The sequence below is a fragment of the Carcharhinus amblyrhynchos genome, chromosome 4, assembly GCF_965287045.1.
Source record: "Carcharhinus amblyrhynchos chromosome 4, sCarAmb.v2.hapA, whole genome shotgun sequence".
Taxonomy (NCBI): domain Eukaryota; kingdom Metazoa; phylum Chordata; class Chondrichthyes; order Carcharhiniformes; family Carcharhinidae; genus Carcharhinus; species Carcharhinus amblyrhynchos.
This window is the reverse complement of record NC_137327.1, coordinates 140,169,319-140,189,277: the sequence shown is the minus strand read 5'-3', so window position 1 is coordinate 140,189,277 and position 19,959 is coordinate 140,169,319. Positions and strand designations below refer to the sequence as shown.

Genomic DNA, 19,959 nt, shown 5'->3' with positions numbered 1-19,959 from the left:
GGGCTCCGAGCTCAGATCTCTGTGAAGCCCCACTGGTCACTGATTTCCAATCTGAAAAAGACCCATTTCTGCCAACCCATACCTGTGCATGTGCAGCGCGGTTTTGGCCAATCAGGAGAGTTTGCCGGTGCGTGGGACGTCGTGACGTCAGGGGAGCGCGAGCAGCGTGGTGACGTCAGTGCAGCGCGCAGGCCGCGCAGTGACGTCAGTGGAGCGCGCGGACAGGCGCGGGGCCTGTGTCCGGCAGCGGAGGGAGCGGCTCTCTGGTAGGTAACGTAAGCCGGGCAGGTCCCTCATCTCAGGCCTGGACAAAGCACGCAGCCCCGGCCGTGTACCGTTCCTTCCTTCCGAGCTTCGGCCTACCGCTGGCTAGAGCTCCCTCCCATTTCCTTTTCTGTGAGCGGCAGCCGCTGTGAAGCCGCACGCGGCCCGGAGCCCCGAGTCTTTATTCATCTATCGTCCCGCTGTGGCTCTTCATTCAGGTCCTCCATCTGCTCTCAACAACGCCTCATCCAGGCAGTGCTCACATTGGAGGCCTTTCGTCCCATCCTGTTGGTGCTATCTCTTTGCTGGATACGTCTTATTAATGTTAAGCTGTGTTCTTTCCCCAGAGTCCACACGTTGCTTCTCAAATCTATGTTATTGTTAGCGCCCAGTTGCTTCTTCCAGCACCCTCCTGCCACAGTCTACGCTCCTGTAACCTGACGGTCACCCAGATCTCTGCTGCCTGGCTCTCAATGCAGGGTAAGTCCAATTCATTCTATGCTCTCTGAACTATATTGGCTCCTAGTAAAACAACATTTCAACTTTTAAAATTCTCATCCTTGTTTTCAAATCTCTACATTGCCTCACACTCCTCTCTGTAATCTAACTGAACCCCATCAACCTGAGATCTCTGTACTTCTCTCATTCTGGTGATTCAGCATTCCTGATATTAATTGATCCAGTATGGTTATGCCTTCAGTTACAGGATCCTAAACTCTGCAATCCTTCTCTAAATTTTTCCAAAATAGTGTTCATCTTTTTCTGTTGTGCGTAGCCTATTATTGCACTGTGCAGTACTTTATGGATTGCTGTGTGGTCTGATACATCTGAGGGCCTTGTACATCAGAGAGAACATGGTCTTTTCTCCTCTCAAATACTCCTGAAAAATCACTATTTTTTGTTTAAGTTTTTATATTAGTGCATTACTTAAATTAACACTGCAATGAAGTTACTGTAAAAATCCCTTAGTCGCCACCCTCCAGCACCAGCGCAGGTACATTGAGGGTCAATTTAGCATGGTCAGTCCACCTAACCAGCACGCCTTTCAGACTGGGAGGAAACTGGAGCACCCGGAGGAAACCCACACAGACATGGAGAATGTCTGTGTGGAGTTTGCACAATGACCCAGACTGGGAATCAAACCTGTGTCCCTGGCACTGAAAGGCAGCAGTGCTAACCAGTGTGCTGCCTTTGCTCATTTGCTCCAGCATCTCCTTAAGTGACTTTGTATGTTTCTGGATTGCAATCCCGTGAAAATCCTCAAGAACTTTTACTACGTTAATTTACCACATGAAGAGAAAGTTGAATTGTCACACATTCATGTGCCTTCTGAATGTTACTTTTGAATCTGCTTCCTCTTTCAGGCAGTACGTTCCGAATGATCATAACTCATTATGGAAAAAATATTTGTGTTGACCCAGGTTCTTTGGTAAATTCCCATAAATCTGTGTGGTTATTATGTTAAAGATGCAATATAAGTAGTGAATATATATCATATATGTAACTGTACTATCCAATTCTCCCAGTATATCATGCTTTTCTCAGACCATAAAATATAGGGGCAAAATTTGGCTTTTCAGCCCATTGCATCTGCTCCACCATTCAATCATGGCTGTTATGATTCTCATCCCTATTCTCCTGGCTTCCACAGCCCTCTGTGTTGATGAGTTCCACAGATTCACTACCTTCTGGCTGAAGAAATTCCTCCCCATCCTCTCTACGTCCGTTCTACCTAGGCAGAGGGATCTGGGTACACAGGTCACTAAAAGTGCAACACAGGTGAAGATAGTCAAGAAGGCAATGGCATGCTTGCCTTCATCGGCCGGAACATTGAGTTTAAAAATTGGCAAGTCATGTTACAGCTTTATAGAACTTGAGTTAGGCCGCACTGGTTAATTCTGGTCACCGCACAATCAGAAGGATGTGGAGCCTTTGGACAGGGTATAGAAAAGAGCTACCAGGATGTTGCCTAGTATGGAGAGCATTAGCTATGAGGAGAGGTTGAAGAAACTTGGTTTGTTCTCACTGGAACGACAGAGGCTGAGGGGCGACCTGATAGAAGTCTACAAGATTGAGGGACATGGACAGAGTGGATAGTCAGAAGCTTTTCCCCAGGGTGGAAGAGTCAATTACTAGGGGCCGTAGGTTTAAGATACGAAGGACAAGATTTAAAGAAGATGTATGAGGAAAGTTTTTTTTTACCCACAGTCTGGTGGGTGCCTGGAACTCGCTACCGGGGAAGGTAGTGGAAGCAGATACAATGGTGACTTTTAAGGGGCGTCATGACAAATACATGAATAGGATGGGAATGAAGTTAAATATCCAGAAGGACCAGATTGTTTGGAGGGACCGACAGGAAGCTAAGGGAGGTGGTGTTGCTCTGATATTTAAGGATGACGTCAGGGCGGTAGTGAAAGATGATATGGATTCCATGGAGAAAAAAAAAGGTTGAATACGTTTGGGTAGAAATTAGAAATAGTAAGGAGAAAAGGTTACTGATAGGCGTAGTCTATAGGCCACCAAGTAATGACATCATGGTGGAGCAAGAAATAAACAAAGGAATAACTGATGCATGTGAAAATAGTACAGCAATTGTCATGGGGGATTTTAATCTACATATCAATTGGTTCAACCAGGTTGGTTAAGACAGCCTTAAGGAGGAGTTCATAGAATGTGTCCGTGATAGGTTCCATTACATACTGATCAGGGAAGCTATGAGGGAGCAAGCTATCCTAGATCTGGTCCTATGTACTGAGACAGGAATAATTAATGACTTTGCAGTTACGGATCTGCTAGAAAGAAGCAATCACAGTGTGGTTAAATTTAAAATACAGATGGAGTGTGAGAAAGTAAAATCCAATACTGATGTCTTATGTTTAAACAAAGGAGACTACAAAGGAATGAGGGAGGAATTGGCTAAGGTAGACTGGAGCAAAAACTTTATGGTGGGACAATTGAGGAACAGTGGAGGACTTTCAAGGTGCTCTTTGACAGTGCTCAGCAAAAGTATATACCAGTAATAAGGAAGGAATGCAGAAAAAGAGATAATCAGCCATGGATATCTAAGGAAATAGAGGGTATCAAAATGAAAGAAAATGCATACAAAATGGCAAAGATTAGTGGAACCTAGAGGATTGGGAAATCTTTAAAGGTCAACAGAAAGCCACAACAAAAAGCTATTAAAAAAAGTAAGATGGATTATGAGAGTAAACTAGCTCAGAATATAAAAACATAGCAAAAATTTCTACAAATATATAAAACGAGAAAGTGTGGTCCTTTAGAGGATGAGAAGGTGGATGAAATAACTGGAAATGAGAAAACATAAGAACATAAGAAATAGGAGCAGGAGTAGGCCATCTAGCCCTTCGAGCCTGCCCCGCCATTCAATAAGATCATGGCTGATCTGAGGTATTGAATGGGTATTTTGTGTCAGTCTTCAAAAGATGCCAAGAATTGATGACAGGAAGGCTCTGGCAAGTGACAACCTAGAAGCTATCATTATTATGAAAGAGATAGTGTTGGGCAGGCTAATGGGCTAAAGTAGATAAGTCTCTTGGCCCTGATGGAATGCATCCCAGGGTACTAAAAGAGATAGCGGGAGAAATAGCAAATGAACGACTGATTCAGAGGGGGGATGGGAACCTGAACTGTAGCTCCAGTGTACAGGAGGATGAGAATAGGGAGGTCATGGATAAGGTTTCTAGGTCACAGCAGTGTATTGGCAGGCGGGAGGGTAGTTTGAAGTGCGTATACTTTAATGCGAGAAGCATACGCAATAACGTGGACGAACTTGCAGCCTGGATTGGTGCCTGGGACTTCGATGTTGTGGCCATTACAGAGACATGGATAGAGCAGGGACAGGAATGGTTGTTGCAGGTTCCGGGGTTCAGTGTTTCAGTCAGAGCAGAGAAGGTGGTAGAAGAGGGGGAGGTGTGGCGTTGTTAGTCAAGGACAGTGGCAGAAAGGACGTTTGATGTGGACCTATCTATTGAGGTAGTATGGGCTGAGATGAGAAACAGGAAAGGAGAGATCACACTATTGGGAGTTTTTTATAGGCCTCAAAAGTTCCAGAGATGTAGAGGAAAGGATTGCAAAGATGATCCTGGATAGGTGCAAAAGTAACAGGGTAGTTGTTACGGGGGACTTTAACTTTACAAATATCGATTGGAAAAGCTATAGTTCAAGCACGTTAGAGGGCTCAGTTTTTATCCAATATGTGCAGGAAGGTTTCATGACACAGTATGTAGATAGGCCAACAAGAGGTGAGGCTACATTGGATTTGGTACTGGGTAATGAACCAGACCAGGTATTAGACTTGAAGGTAGGCGAGCACTTTGGTGATAGTGATCACAATTCAGTTATGTTTACCTTAGTGATGGAAAGGGATAGGCATGTGCCGAAGGGCAGAAGTTATAGCTAGGGGAAAGGTAATTATGAAGCTATTAGGCGAGATTTAGGATACATAGGGTGGAGTAGGAAACTGCAGGGGCTGGGAACATCTGAAATGTGGAGCTTATTCAAGGAGCAGCTACTGCGAGTCCTTGATAAATATGTACCTGTCAGGCAGGGAGGAAGTGGTCAAGCGAGGGAACTGTGGTGCACTAAGGAAGTTGAATCTCTGGTGAAGAGGAAGAAGGAGTCTTATGTCAAGATGAGACGTGAAGGCTCGGTTAGGGCACTGGAGAGTTATAAATTAGCCAGGAAGGAGCTAAAGAGAGAGTTAAGAAGAGCTAGAAGAGGACATGAGAAGACTTTGCCGGATAGGATCAAGGAAAATCCTAAGGCTTTCTACAGGTATGTCAAGAATAAAAGATTGGTTAGGGCAAGATTAGGGCCAGTCAGAGACAGCAGTGGGAAGTTGTGCGTGGAGCTTGAAGAGATAGGAGAGGCATTAAGTGAATATTTTTCGTCAGTATTCACGCAGGAAAAAGTCAATGTAGTCGAGGAGAATACTGCGATACCAGGTAGTAGACTAGACGGGATTGAGGTACATAAGGAGGTGGTGTTGGCAATTCTTAAGAGTGTGAAAATAGCTAAGTCCCCTGGACCGGATGGGATTTACCCTAGGATTCTCTGGGAGGCTAGGGAGGAGATTGCAGAGCCTTTGGCTTTGATCTTCATGTCGTCATTGGCTTCAGGTATAGTGCCGGAAGACTGGAGGATAGCAAATGTTGTCCCCTTGTTCAAGAAGGGGAGTAGAGACCATCCTGGGAATTATAGACCAGTGAGCCTTACTTCTGTTGTGGGCAAAGTTTTGGGAAGAATTATAAGGGATAGGATTTATAATCATCTCGAGAGAAATAAATTCATTAGGGATAGTCAACACTGTTTTGTGAAGGGTAGGTCGTGCCTCACAAACCTTATCGAGTTTTTTGAAAAGGTGACCAAGGAGATGGATAAGGGTAAGGCAGTTGACGTGGTGTATGTGGATTTTAGCAAAGCGTTTGATAAGGTTCCCCATGGTAGGCTGCAGAAAATGCAGATGCATGGGATTGAGGGTGATTTAGCAGTTTGGATCAGGAATTGGCTAGCTGATAGAAGACAGAGGGTGGTGGTTGATGGGAAATATTCAACCTGGAGTTCAGTTACAAGTGGTGTACCTCAGGGATCTGTTTTGGTGCCACTGCTTTTTGTCATTTTTATAAATGACCTAGATGAGGATGTAGAAGGATGGGTTAGTAAATTTGCTGACGACACCAAAGTTGGAGTTGTAGACAGTGAGGATGGATGTTACAGTTTGCAGAAGGACATGGATAAGCTGCAGAGCTGGGCTGAGAGGTGGCAGATGGCGTTTAATGTGGAAAAGTGTGAGGTGATTCACTTTGGTAAGAGTAAACAGGAGTACAGAATACAGGGCTAATGGAAGGACTCTTAGTAGTGTTGACGAGCAGAGAGATCTCGGGGTTCATGTGCAGAGCTTCCTGAAAGTTGGCACCCAGGTTGATAAGGTTGTTAAGAAGGTGTACGGTGTGTTAGCTTTTATTGGTAGAGGGATTGAATTTCGGAGCCATGAGGTCATGTTGCAACTGTACGAAACTCTGGTGCGGCCGCACTTGGAGTATTATGTACAGTTCTGGTCGCCGCATTTATAAAAAAAGATGTGGAGGCATTGGAAAGGGTGCAGAGGAGGTTTACCAGGATGTTGCCTGGTATAGTGGGAAGGTCTTGTGAGCAAAGGCTGAGGGACTTGAGGTTATTTTCATTGGAGAGAAGAAGGTTAAGAGGTGACCTGATTGAGGCATACAAGATGATCAAAGGATTGGATAGGGTGGACAGTGAGAGCCTTTTACCTCGGATGGTGATGGCTAACACAAGGGGTCATAGCTTTAAATTAAGGGATGGTAATTATAGGACGGATGTTAGAGGTAGGTTCTTTACTCAGAGGGTAGTAAGGTCATGGAATGCCCTGCCTGCAGCAGTTATGGACTCGCCAACTTTAAGGGCTTTCAAATGGTCAGTGGGTAGGCATATGGATGTCATTGGAATAGTTTAGGTTAGAGGGTCATTAGATTGGTTCCGCTGGTCGGCGCAACATCTAGGGCCGAAGGGCCTATACTGCGCTGTGATGTTCTGTGTTCTATGGTAATTTACTAAAATGCTCTGTACTCTGGGATGGTACCCTCGCATTGGAAAACAGCAAATGTGACACCACTGTTTAAAAAGAGGTAGACAAAAGGTGGGTAAGTATAGGCTGGTTAACTTAATTCTATAGCAGGGAAAATGCTTGAATTTATCATCATAGAACATAGGAAACTACAGCACAAACAGGCCCTTCAGCCCAAAGTTGCGCTGATCATATCCCTACCTATAACCCTCAATCCCATTAAATCCCATGTACTTATCCAGAAGTCCCTTAAAAGACCCCAACGCGTTCACCACCACCGACGGCAGCCGATTCCACTCGCCCACCACCACCCTCTGAGTGAAAAACTTACCCCTGACATCTCCTCTGTACCTGCTCCCCAGCACTTTAAACCTGTGTCCTCGCGTAGCGACCATTTCAGCCCTGGGAAATAGGTCTGAGAATCCACCCGTTCTATACCCCTCAACATCTTTTAAACCTCTATCAGGTCACTTCTCATCCTTCGTGTCTCCAGGGAGAAAAGACTGAGCTCCCTCAACCTATCTCCATAAGGCACGCCACCCAATCCAGGCAACATCCTTGTAAATCTCCTCTGCACCCTTTCAATAGCTTCCACATCTTTCTTGCAGTGAGGCGACCAGAACTGCACACAGTATTCCAAGTGGGGTCTGACTAGGATCTTACAAAGCTGTAGCGTTATCTCCCGACTCCTAAACTCAGTTCCCCGATTGATGAAGGCTAGTAAACCATACGCCTTCTTGACCACATCCTCCACCTGTGAGGCTGATTTTGATAGGCAAGGGGATTAAGGATTACGGGGAGAGGGCGGGAATGTGGAATTGAGCCACGACAGATCAGCCATGATCTTATTGAATGGCGGGGCAGGCTCGAGGGGCTAGATGGCCTACTCCTGCTCCTATTTCTTATGTTCTTATTTAAGAGTCCTGTGGTCCCAGACCCCAAGGTCCTTCTGGTCCTCAACAGTGCTAAGAGTCTTACCCTTGATATTGTACTACTTCATCCCATTGGACCTGCCAAAATGGACCACTACACATTTATCCACGTTGAAGTCCATCTGCCACTTATCCGCGCAGTCTTGCACCCTATCTATGTCACGCTGCAACTTCTGACATCCCTCCAGACTATCCACAACACCACCAACCTTCGTGTCGTCAGCAAACTTACCAACCCATCCCTCCACTTCCTCATCCTGGTCATTTTTGAAATTTACAAACAGCGAGGGTCCCACAACAGATCCCTGGGGCACTCCACTGGTGACTGACCTCCATGCAGAAAAAGACCCATCAAGGAAGAAATAGTGATATATCTGGATATATGTTGTCCCATTAGTAAGACGCAGCATGGGTTCAAGAAGGACAGGTCATGTTTGACTAATTTGGTGGAATTCTTTGAGAACATTACATGTGCAGTGGACAAAGAGGAATCTATGGATGTGGTGAATCTGTATTTCCAGAAGGCATTTGACAAGGTGCTGCAACAAAGACTGCTGCATAAGATAAAGGTGCACGGTGTTACGAGTTATTTATTCGTATGGATAGAGGATTGGTTAACTAACAGAAAGCAAAGAGTGGGGGTAAATGGGTGTTTTATGGATAGAGGATTGGTTAACTAACAGAAAGCAAAGAGTGGGGGTAAATGGGTGTTTTTCTGGTTGGCGATCAGTGACAGGCAGTGTGCTCAGGAACCAGTGTTGGGACTGCAATTGTTTATGATTTACATAGATGATTTGGAGTTGGGGACCACGTGTAGTGTGTCAAAGTTCGCAGATTCTCGAATTTGTCAGGGGGATGGGAAAACAAGCTGTAGTTCAGAACCAGTGTTAAGTGTAGTGAGGTACTGAGGAGAGTATCAAGGTCGCAGGAATGTACCGGCAGACAGGAAGGTGGGTTGAAGTGTGTCTACTTCACTGCAAGGAGCATCCGGAATAAGGTAGGTGAACTTGGAGCGTGGATTGGTACTTGGGATTACGATGTTGTGGCCATTACAGAGACATGGTTAGAACAGAGACAGGAACAGTTGTTGGAAGTACCGGGGTATAGATGTTTCAGTAAGCGTACGGAAGGTGGTAAAAGAGGTGGAGGAGTAGCATTGTTAATCAAGGATAGTTTAAAGGCTGCTGGAAGGCAGCTTGAGGGGGATCTGCCTCCTGACTAATATGGTCTGAAGTTAGAAATAGGAAAGAAGTGGTCACGTTGTTAGGAGTTTTCTATAGGCCCCCAAATAGTGATAGAGATGTGGAGGAAAAAATTGCAAAGCAGATTATGGATAGGTGTGGAGGTCACAGGAGTAGCTGTCATGGGTAACTTTAACTTTACAAATTTTGATTGGAACCTTTATAGGTTGAATAGTTCGAATGGGGCAGTTTTTGTACAGTGTGTGCAGGAGGGTTTCCTGACACAATATGTGGATAAGCCGACAAGAGGTGGGGCCACATTGGACTTGGTACTGGGTAATGAACTGAGCCAAGTGTTAGATTTGTTGCGGGACAGTTGACATGATTTTTGCTGCGTGCCAAATTCAGGAGAAGTGTCAGGAGCAGAATCGCAAGCTCGACACAATCTTTGTTGACTTCGCAAAAGCCTTCGACACTGTCAGCCGACAAGCCCTGTGGAGGATCACGTTAAAGTTTGGCTTCCCCCCCGGCAAATTCATTCAGATGGTACGCCAGTTCCATGATGGCCAGAGTACTGGATGGCGGAGAATTCCTTGATGCATTCGCAGTCACCAATAGCGTCAAACAGGGCTGTGTGCTCGCACCCACACTGTTCAGCATGATGTTTACTGCCATGCTGAATGATGCCTTCCAGAACAGTGTTGCTGGAATTAGCCTCAAGTACGGAGTGGATGGGAAGCTCTTCAACCTGAGGAGACTTCGAGCTATTACCAAAGTGAAGGAGTTGTTGTTGGTTCATTGTCGTCGATGAGGACCACGACACCATTAGTCATTTTGAGGCTGGATGTGATGTTCCTGAAGATGACAGATCAGGGCAATTGGGGCACAGAATGTCCTGGCACATACTGAGCAGACTTGTGTAGGCACTGTAATTGTTGCGCTGGTGGCTCTGGACTTGCATAGCCCGGGCTTAAGTTGTGCTTCAGCAATACACTTTGCTTCGTAAGCTTGACAGCCCTTGTGGATGAGGCAATGCCAGGTAGGGCAGTTTTGTGCCAGGTAGTCATGTCTGTCAAGCAACTTCAGGGAGGCCTCAAGTGTGTCTTTGTAATGTTTCTTCTGTCGTTCATGCGAGCGTCTTCCAGCAGAGAGTTACCCAAAAAGAAGCTGTTTGGCTATACACTTGTCTGGCATATGGATGACATAACCTGCCCACCGGGTCTGCGCTTTCATCAGCAGTGTGGTAGGCTTGCTCTAGAGAGAAATTCAGCGTCTGGTACTTTGTCTTACCATCTAATGCGCAATATTCTGTCAAGACAAGTCATGCGGAAAATGATTGAGCTGTCTTGCATGCCTTCGATACACAGTCCACGTTTCACAGGCGTACAGGAGGGTAGTGAGTACCATGACGCTGGCGACCTTCCGTTTCGTTGCTGGGCTGATTCCTCGACATTCCCATACAGTGGAGCGCAGTCTACCGAAAGCAGAACTTGCCTTTGCTATTCTGCAGTTAACTCCTGTATCAATAGTCACTGCTTGGGAAAGGGTGTTGCCAAGATAAGTGAACTGGTCCACTGCCTGTAGTTTCTGCCCTTTGATTATGGGTTCTGCGTACAGTGCGTGAGGAGCAGGCTGGTGCATGACTTCAGTGTTTTTAATGTTGATGGTGAGTCCAAAGTTGTCACAAGCCGTGGAAAATTTGTCCATACTGACTTGTATCTCTGGCTCTGAGCCAGTATGCAGGGCGCAGTCATCGGCAAAGAGGAAGTCTCTCAGAACAGTCTCCTTCACTTCGGTAATTGCTTGAAATCTCAGGTTGAAGAGCTTCCCATCCACTCTACTTGAGGCTGATTCCAGCAGCACTGTCCTGGAAGGCATTATTCAGCATGGCAGTAAAAATCATGCTGAACAGTGTGGGTGCGAGCACACAGCCCTGTTTGATGCCGTTGGTGATTGGGAATGCCTCCGAGGATTCTCCGCCATCCAGTACTCTGGCCATCATGGAACTGGTGTACCATCTGAATGAATCTGGGGGGGGGGGCGTGGGGAAAGCAGCCGATCTTCGACATGATCCTCCACAGGTCTTAGAAACATAGAAAAACTACAGCACAATACAGGCCCTTCAGCCCATAAAGTTGGCAAAGATATCCCTACCTTAGAGATTACTAGGCTTACCTATAACCCTCGATCTTACTAAATTCCATGTACTTATCTACAAGTCTCTAAAAGACCCTATCGAATCCGCCTTCACCACCGTTGTTGGCAGCCCATTCCACACACCCACCACTCAGTGAAAAACTTACCCCTGACATTTCCTCTGTACCTACTCCCTGTATGCTGCAATTTTTTAACATTTAAATGACAGTCCATTTTGCTGTTATTATTATCAAAGGCTTTCGCGGGGTCAACAAAGGTTGTGTGGAGCTCGCGATTCTGCCCCTGATATTCCCCCATACTTTCTTCTTCTTGAGTCTACCATGGGGAACTTTATCAAACGCCTCACTAAAATCCACGTATATGACATCAAAAGCTGTACCTTTATCGACATACTTAGTTACCTCCTCAGAGAATTCAATCAAATTTGTGAGGCAGGACTTAACCCTCACGAAACCGTGCTGACTATCCTGGATTAAACTGCATCTTTCCAAATAGTCATAAATCCTGTCCTTTAGGATCCTTTCCATTAACTTATCGACTACCGAAGTAAGCCTAACTGGCCTATAATTACCAGGGTCATTTCTATTTCCTTTCTTGAAGAGAGGAACAACATTCGCCACTCTCCAGTCTTCTGGCACAATCCCCATGTAAGAAGTCTCACAACACTGGGTTGTAAGACTTCTTACAGTGTTTACCGGAGTTGAGGGGGTTGAGCTATGAGGAGAGGCTGAATAAACTAGGCTTGTACTCGTTGGAATTTAGAAGAATGAGGGGAGATCTCATTGAGACGTATAAGATGATGAATGGGATGGATAGGATAGAGGTGGAGAGACTCTTCCCGCTCAAAAAAGACAGTAGGACTAGGGGGCACAGCCTCCAGATAAAGGGGGGGCGTTTTAGAACGGAGTTGAGGAGGAACTTCTTCACTCAAAGGGTGGTGAATCTCTGGAATTCTCTACCCGTTGAAGTGGTGGAGGCTGCCTCGCTAAATATTTTCAAGAAGCGGGTTGATGGGTTTTTGATAAGAGAGGAGAATAAGGGTTATGGGCAGAGGGCCGGAAAGTGGAACTGAGCCACGACAGATCAGCTATGATCTCATTGAATGGCGGGGCAGGCTCGAAGGGCTAGATGGCCTACTCCTGCTCCTATTTCTTATGTTCTTACCCCCGTCCAACACGACATCTCCACATCATGACAATCCCTGTGGACAGTGAGGACCCAAAGATCAAAACTAAAGGCTCTGCAATCTCATCTCTTGCCTCCCAAAGTATCCTAAGATGGATCCCATCTGGCCCAGGGGACTTAACGACCCTCAGGTTTTTCAAAACTGCTCATACATCTTCCCTCAGAACATCTAGCTTCTCCGTCCTATCAGCCTGTATCACACACTCATCCTCAGAAACGTGGCCCGTCTCCTTAGTGAGCACTGAAGAAAAGTATTCGTTCAATGCCTCACCTATCTCTTCTGACTCCATGCACAAATTCCCACTACTATCCTTGACCAGCCCTAACCTCACCCTGGTCATTCTTTTATTTCTCACAAAAGAGTAAAAAGCCTTCGGGTTTTCTTTTATCCGACCCGCCAAGGACTTCTCATGCCCCCTCCTAGCTCTCCTAAGACCTTTCTTTAACTCATTCCTTGCTACCTTGTAACCCTCAAGCAACCCAACTGAAACTTTTTTTTTCATTCTTAAGAACATAAGAAGTAGGAGCAGGAGTAGGCCATCTGGCCCTTCGAGCCTGCCCCGCCATTCAATAAGATCATGGCTGATCTGTCGTGGCTCAGTTCCACTTTCCGGCCCTCTCCCCATAACCCTTAATCCCCTCTCTTATCAAAAACCCATCAACCCGCTTCTTGAAAATATTTAGCGAGGCAGCCTCCACCACTTCAACGGGTAGAGAATTCCAGAGATTCACCACCCTTTGAGTGAAGAAGTTCCTCCTCAACTCCGTTCTAAAACGCCCCCCCTTTATCTTGAGGCTGTGCCTCCTAGTCCTAGTGTCTTTTTTGAGCGGGAAGAGTCTCTCCACCTCTATCCTATCCATCCCATTCATCATCTTATACGTCTCAATGAGATCTCCCCTCATTCTTCTAAACTCCAACGAGTACAAGCCTAGTTTATTCAGCCTCTCCTCATAGCTCAACCCCCTCAACTCCGGTATCAGCCTAGTAAACCTCCTCTGCACTCCCTCCAAGGCCAAAATATCTTTGCGCAGGTGCGGTGCCCAAAACTGCACACAGTACTCCAGTACACAGTGCATACACTTCCTTTTTCCTCTTAACAAGACGTTCAACCTCCTTTGTGAACCATGGTTCCCTCCCTCGGCCATTTCCTCCCTGCCTGCCAGGGTCAATACCAATCAAGGACACGCAGTAGTTGTTCCTTGAAAAAGCTCCACTTTTCATTTGTGCCCAACATACCTAACAGTTTCTGCACCGATCTTATGCTTATTTTCAGTGGCTGATGCACGAGGACTCCAAGGTCTCATTGAGCACCCATCTCTCTCAATTTTCACTCATTCAAGTAGTAATGTGTCTTCCTATTATTGCTACCAAAGTGAATAACCTCCTATTTATCCACACGATACTGCATCTGACATGCACATACCCACACACTCAGCCTGTTCAAATCATGCTGAAGCATCTCTGCATTCTCCTCACAACTCACCCTCCCACTCAACTTTGTATCATCTGCAGATTTGGAGATAATACATTCAGTTACTCCTCCCAGATCATTGATATATATTGTGAACAGTTTGGGTCCTCGCACAGATTCCTACGGACGCCCACTCGTCAATGATTGCAAATCAGAAAAAGACCCATTTAAGCCAACTCTTTGCTTCATATCTGCTAACCATCTTTCTATCCATCTCAAGACATTACCTGCCATCCCATGTGCTTTAACTTTGCAGAGTAGTCTGTTATGAGTCCTTGATAAAAGCTCTTTGAAAGTCTAAATAAATCACATCCACTGGTTCTCCTCAGTCAACTCTTTAAAAAAAATTTCCAGTAAATTCATCAAACATGATTTCCTTTTTGTAAATCCATGCTGACTGTCTCATTATACCACTGTTCCAAATGCTGAGTTATGAAATCTTTTGATAATACACTCTAGCAACTTTCCCAGTACCACTGTTAGGCTCACTGGTCTATGGTTCCCTGTTTTCTCTCTACCTCTCTTTTTGAACAGCGAGCTTATATTAGCTACCCTCCAATCTGTAGGAACTATTCCAGAGACCAAAGAATTTTAGAAAATAACCACCAACAGATCTCATTTCCAGGGCCACTTCCTTAAGTACTCTGGGATGAAGATGATCGGAACCTGGAGATTTATCCATCTTCAATCCCATCAATTTCCTCCAAAACCATTTCTCTACTAATGCTGATTTCCTTCAGCTCCTGACGAAAACTTGTTTCTCTCAGTACTTCTGGCACATTGCTTCAGTCTTAGAACATAAGAAATAGGAGCAGGAGTAGGCCATCTAGCCCTTCGAGCCTGCCCCGCCATTCAATAAGATCATGGCTGATCTGTCGTGGCTCAGTTCCACTCTCCCGCCCTCTTTCTATAACCCTTAATCCCCTTGCTTATCAAAAACCCATCAACCCGCGCCTTAAAAATATTTAGCGAGGCAGCCTCCACCACTTCAACGGGCAGAGAATTCCAGAGATTCACCACCCTTTGAGTGAAGAAGTTCCTCCTCAACTCTGTTCTAAACCTCCCCCCTTTATCTTGAGGCTGTGCCCCCTAGTCCTACTGTCCTTTCTGAGCGGGAAGAGTCTCTCCACCTCTATCCTATCCATCCCATTCATCATCTTATATGTCTCAATGAGATCTCCCCTCATTCTTCTAAACTCTAACGAGTACAAGCCTAGTTTATTCAGCCTCTCCTCATAGCTCAACCCCCTCAACTCTGGCATCAGCCTAGTAAACCTCCTCTGCGCTCCCTCCAAGGCCAAAATATCCTTGCGCAAGTGCGGCAACCAAAACTGCACACAGTACTCCAGCTGCGGCCTCACCAGTGCCCTATACAGCTGCAGCAAGACCTCCCTACTTTTATATTCAATCCCCCTCGCTCTGAAGGCCAGCATCCCATTCACCTTCCTGACCACCTGCTGCACCTGCAGACTGGGTTTTTGCGACTCATGCACAAGGACCCCAAGGTCCCTCTGCACCGTCGCCTGCTGCAGTTTTTCGCCACGTAAGTAATAGTCCTTCCTACCATTATTCCTACCAAAGTGGACCACCTCGCACTTGCCAACATTAAATTCCATTTGCCAGTTCCTGGTCCATTCGCCCAGCCTATCTAGATCCTTCTGCAGACTCTCCACACCCTCCGCACAATTTGCCATTCCACCAATCTTGGTGTCATCAGCAAATTTCGACACCCTACACTCGGTTCCCTCCTCCAGATCATCTATATAAATGGTAAATAGCTGAGGCCCCAGCACCGACCCCTGGGGCACTCCACTAGTCACCAACCGCCAATCTGAATAGCACCCATTGACCCCCACTCTCTGCCTCCTATTAGACAGCCAATCCTCTATCCACGCTTCATAAAGGAAGACATGAATAAAGTACAAATTTAATTCCTGTGCCTTTTTTATTCCCTGTTATGAATTTTCCCATTTCTGACTGTAAGGGACCTACATTAATTTTGCAGTCAGTTTTTATGTTTCCCACTAATTTACTTTGATACTGTATTTTTTTCCCTCAGTCAATCCCTTGGTCTACCTTTGCTGTATTTTAAACTACTCCCAATCCTCAGGCCTATTGCATTTTCTTGCCAATTTGTATGCTGCTTTGAATCTGAAACTATCTCTAAATTCCCTTGGAAGCCTTGGGTTTCATCACAATTCCCTTGCCGCTCTTGCGCTAAACAGGAATGAACAACTTTATCTATTCGTTCTTTAAATACCTGCCATTGCCTGTCCACTGTCTTTCCTTTCAGTAATATTCCCCAATCCATCATGGCCAATTCATGCCCCATACCATCGTAGTTACCTTTATTGAGATTCAGGACCCTGATCTGAGAATCAACTACATCATTATCTACAGAAAATGCTGTAAAATCTCAGCAGGTCTGACAGTATCTTTGGGGAGAGAATAGTGCCAACATTTTGAGTCTAGATGTCCTTCATCAGAGCAATGGATGATGAAGGGTCATCTAGACTCAATGTTAGCTCTATTCGCTCCCCACAGATGCTGTCAGACCTATTGAGATTTTATAGCATTTTCTGTTTTTGTTTCAGATTCCAGCATCCACAGTATTTTGCTTTTACATCATTATCCTCCGTGACACAGAATTTTACCACATTATGGTCACTCGTTCCCAAGGGTTCTCTCACAACTAGATTGCCAAGTAACCTTTTCTCATTGCACAGCACCCAGTCCAAGATGGCCTGCTCCCTTGTTGGTTCCTCAGAAAACCATCCTGTACGCACTCCAGAAATTCCTCCTCTATTGTGAGTAATTTGACTTTCCCAATCTATATGCAGATTGATGTCTCCCATAATCACAGATGTTCCTTTAACACGTGTCTCTGATTTCCTGTCTAATGCTTTTCCCAACATTGGCCTACAGTTTGGTGGTCTGTGTACCACCCCTACCAATATTTTTTGCCCCTTGTTGTTTCTTAATTCAGCCCATACAGATTCCACATCATCTATACTAATATCTTTCCTTGGTATTGTTTGAATATCATCTTTAATCAACAATGCAACTCCATTATCTTTTCCCTCATGTGTGTCTTGTTAAACACTGAATAACACTGAATAACACTGGACTCTCAGAGGCTATTTCCCCGGTTTGAAATGGTCGCTACGAGAGGACACAGATTTAAGGTGCGGGGAGGGAGGTTCAGAAGTGATGTTAGGGGTAAGTTTTTCACTCAGAGGGTGGTGAGTGAATGGAATCGGCTGCCGTCAGTGGTGGTGGAGGCGAACTCGCTGGGGTCTTTTAAAAGACTTCTGGATGAGTATATGGGGTTTAATGAGATTGAGGGTTATAGATAGGTCTGTAGGTTGGTAGGTGATGTGGTCGGCACAACTTGTGGGCCGAAGGGCCTGTTTGTGCTGTAGTGTTCTATGTTCTATGTTCTATGTTCTAACCCTCTGTTTATTTCCCGTCCTTGCTCACCTTGGAGCCAAGTCTCTGGAATGCCACCTATATTATCCCCCTTTACATCCTGTCTGTGCAACGAATTCACCCGTTTTGTTTCAAATGCTCCGAGCATTCAGGTACCAAACCTTAAGGTGGCACTTTTAACTTTTTTCCTCTTACTATTTTTTACTCGGTTCTTATCTGACCCTGACTCTTGATTTCTCTGCCTAGCACTTTCCTTATTCTCCTTACTTTCTTTTCCTCTTGTTCTTAATTCCCCCTGCTCTGAATCCTTGCAAAGGTGCCCATCCCTCTGCCATATTAGTTTAAATCCTCCCCAACCACACTCGCAAATGCTCCCAGGTGTAACCCGTCCAGTTGTTCATGTTGCACCTTCCCCAGAACTAGTCCTAATGCACTAGGACTCTGAAACTCTTCTCCTCGCACCATCTTTTCAGTCACATAATTATCCTAAGCTGGCACAGTGGTTAACACCGCTGCCTCACAGCACCAGGGATCCAGGTTCGATTTGTGGCTTGGGCCACTGTTTGTGTGAAGTTTGCAAGTTCTCCCCGTGTCTGTGTGGCTTTCCTCCAGATACTGTGGTTTCCTCCCAGAGATGTGTAGGTTAGGTGGATTGGCCCTGCTAAATTGCCCCTCAGTGTCAGGGGGACTAGCTAGGGTAAAGGTATGGGGTTGTGGGGATAGAGTCTGGATAGGATTGTGGACAGTGCAGACTTGATGGGCTGAATGGTCTCCTTCTGCACTGTAGGAATCTATGCTGTTTCTACTCTGACTAGCACATGGCACAAGTAATAATCTTGAGATCACTACCTTTGACGTCATACTTTTCAGCTTGCTTCCTAGCTCCCTATATTCTGCTTTTTTCACTTGTGTCAAGTGGTTTTGTTTGCGTGTTAATAAAATCTCTGATTTTCTTGCAAGAGCCTGTGCTCCACCTACTGGGCGGCGTGACTTAATATTTAGATTTTATTGCAAGATGCAATGCAGTCTGAAGTAAAATTGAACAGAGAGAAATTAATCAAACCTCAAAGTATCTCTCTGGAAAAAGGGGACTGATGTAAGCAACGTAAGCAAAGCTGGATGGATTGCAGACATGATTATAGATTTAAGTCATTACATTGCCTGAGGTTTTCAGAGATGGTGCATTCAACAGGTTGGTAGCAGTTCTAAAAACCAATTTCCATGGAGTGTTCCAATTGCTGATTGATATTTAAAACAGCAATCTGAGGGCATGTGCCCCACTCCAGTGTGACTTTATAGTTTCTCTTGTTTGTTTTATTTGTAGCTTACTTAAGTGTTATATCTAGATTCTATATTTGAAAGTATTGATTGCAGGTGTACACAATGTTTTCATTGTCATTATCTGCAATACCTGAGTGGACATCAAACCAATCATATATTAAATATTTGTGTTTTCCTGTTATGCCAAAAATTCGTGATGACCCTGATAACATCATTTCATGGAGTGTGCAGGCATTTTAAAAAGATAGCAGTCATTTGAAAGTAGGACTTAAATTGCTTGGTATTTTATGTGTTCAGATATGCAAAAAGAAAAAATTTTGTGCATTGTACACATAGGGACATCACTGCAAGTTTCAATAAGAAAATGACAAAACATAATAACATTTTGTCATGATCGTTTTGAGTGCAAAGAATTCCTCCATTTTTTTAAAATTAGGCGATTAACACAATATTCTAATAACTCAAAATGGCTTTACAACTATAAATATGTTCAATACTTTTGCCTATCCATTTCAATAATTCACTGTTTATAAATTTTGAAAATTTCAGTTTGAGGTCAATTTGCACGATGGCGACAGATTCCAAGGGGAAGAAGAGGGGTTCAAGACAACCAAAATGTGCTTTCTGTAAACTTAATAAAGAGGAGCATTGCGGCCAGTTGTTAGTAGCCCAAAGCCAGAAGATGGCAGCACATCACAAATGTATGGTAAGTGAAAAGAAGCAGGAATCATATGGAGCCTTAGCTCGTTGGGTTGGAAAGGATGCATCTTTCTATCTTAACATTCCTCTGATTTCTTACTTGAAATTTAGGATTTGCTAAAGTGATTGGTTGGTGCTGGTCCTTTCAGTGAGCATCAGAGAATGACCAAGATTCAGTCATAACATAAGAAATAGGAACAGGAGTAGGCCATCTAGCCCTTCAAGCCTGCCCCGCCATTCAGTAAGATCATGGCTGATCTGTCGTGGCTCAGTTCCACTTTCCAGCCCTCTCCCCATAACCCTTAATCCCCTCGCTTATCATCAACCCACATCTTAAAAATATTTAGCGAGGCAGCCTCCACCACTTCAACGGGCAGAGAATTCCAGAGATTCACCACTCTTTGAGTGAAGAAGTTCCTCTTCAACTGTGTTCTAAACCGCCCCCCTTTATCTTGAGGCTGTGCCCCCTAGTCCTGCTGTCCTTTCTGAGCGGGAAGAGTCTCTCCACCTCTATCCTATCCATCCCATTCATCATCTTATATGTCTCAATGAGATCTCCCCTCATTCTTCTAAACTCTAACGAGTACAAGCCTAGTTTATTCAGCCTCTCCTCATAGCTCAATCCCCTCAACTCCGGCATCAGCCTAGTAAACCTCCTCTGCACTCCCTCCAAGGCCAAAATATTCTTGCGTAAGTGCGGCGACCAAAACTGCACACAGTACTCCAGCTGCGGCCTCACCAATGCCCTATACAGC

The 19,959-nt window shown here is 45.0% G+C and overlaps 1 protein-coding gene across 4 annotated transcripts in view; it reads left to right on the top strand.

Moving 5' to 3' along the window:
• The first annotated feature begins 203 nt into the window (after positions 1-203).
• Positions 204-19,959, top strand: part of phf6 (PHD finger protein 6) — a 93,600-nt gene continuing 73,844 nt past the window's right edge. For all 4 annotated transcript variants that reach the window (XM_080187974.1, XM_080187973.1, XM_080187975.1 and 1 more), the window contains exons 1-3: positions 204-266; positions 612-744; positions 19,055-19,211. In XM_080187974.1, coding sequence (XP_080044100.1) covers positions 19,074-19,211 — 138 coding nt within the window. In that variant the 5' untranslated portion in view covers positions 204-266; positions 612-744; positions 19,055-19,073. The remainder of the gene's footprint in view (positions 267-611; positions 745-19,054; positions 19,212-19,959) is intronic.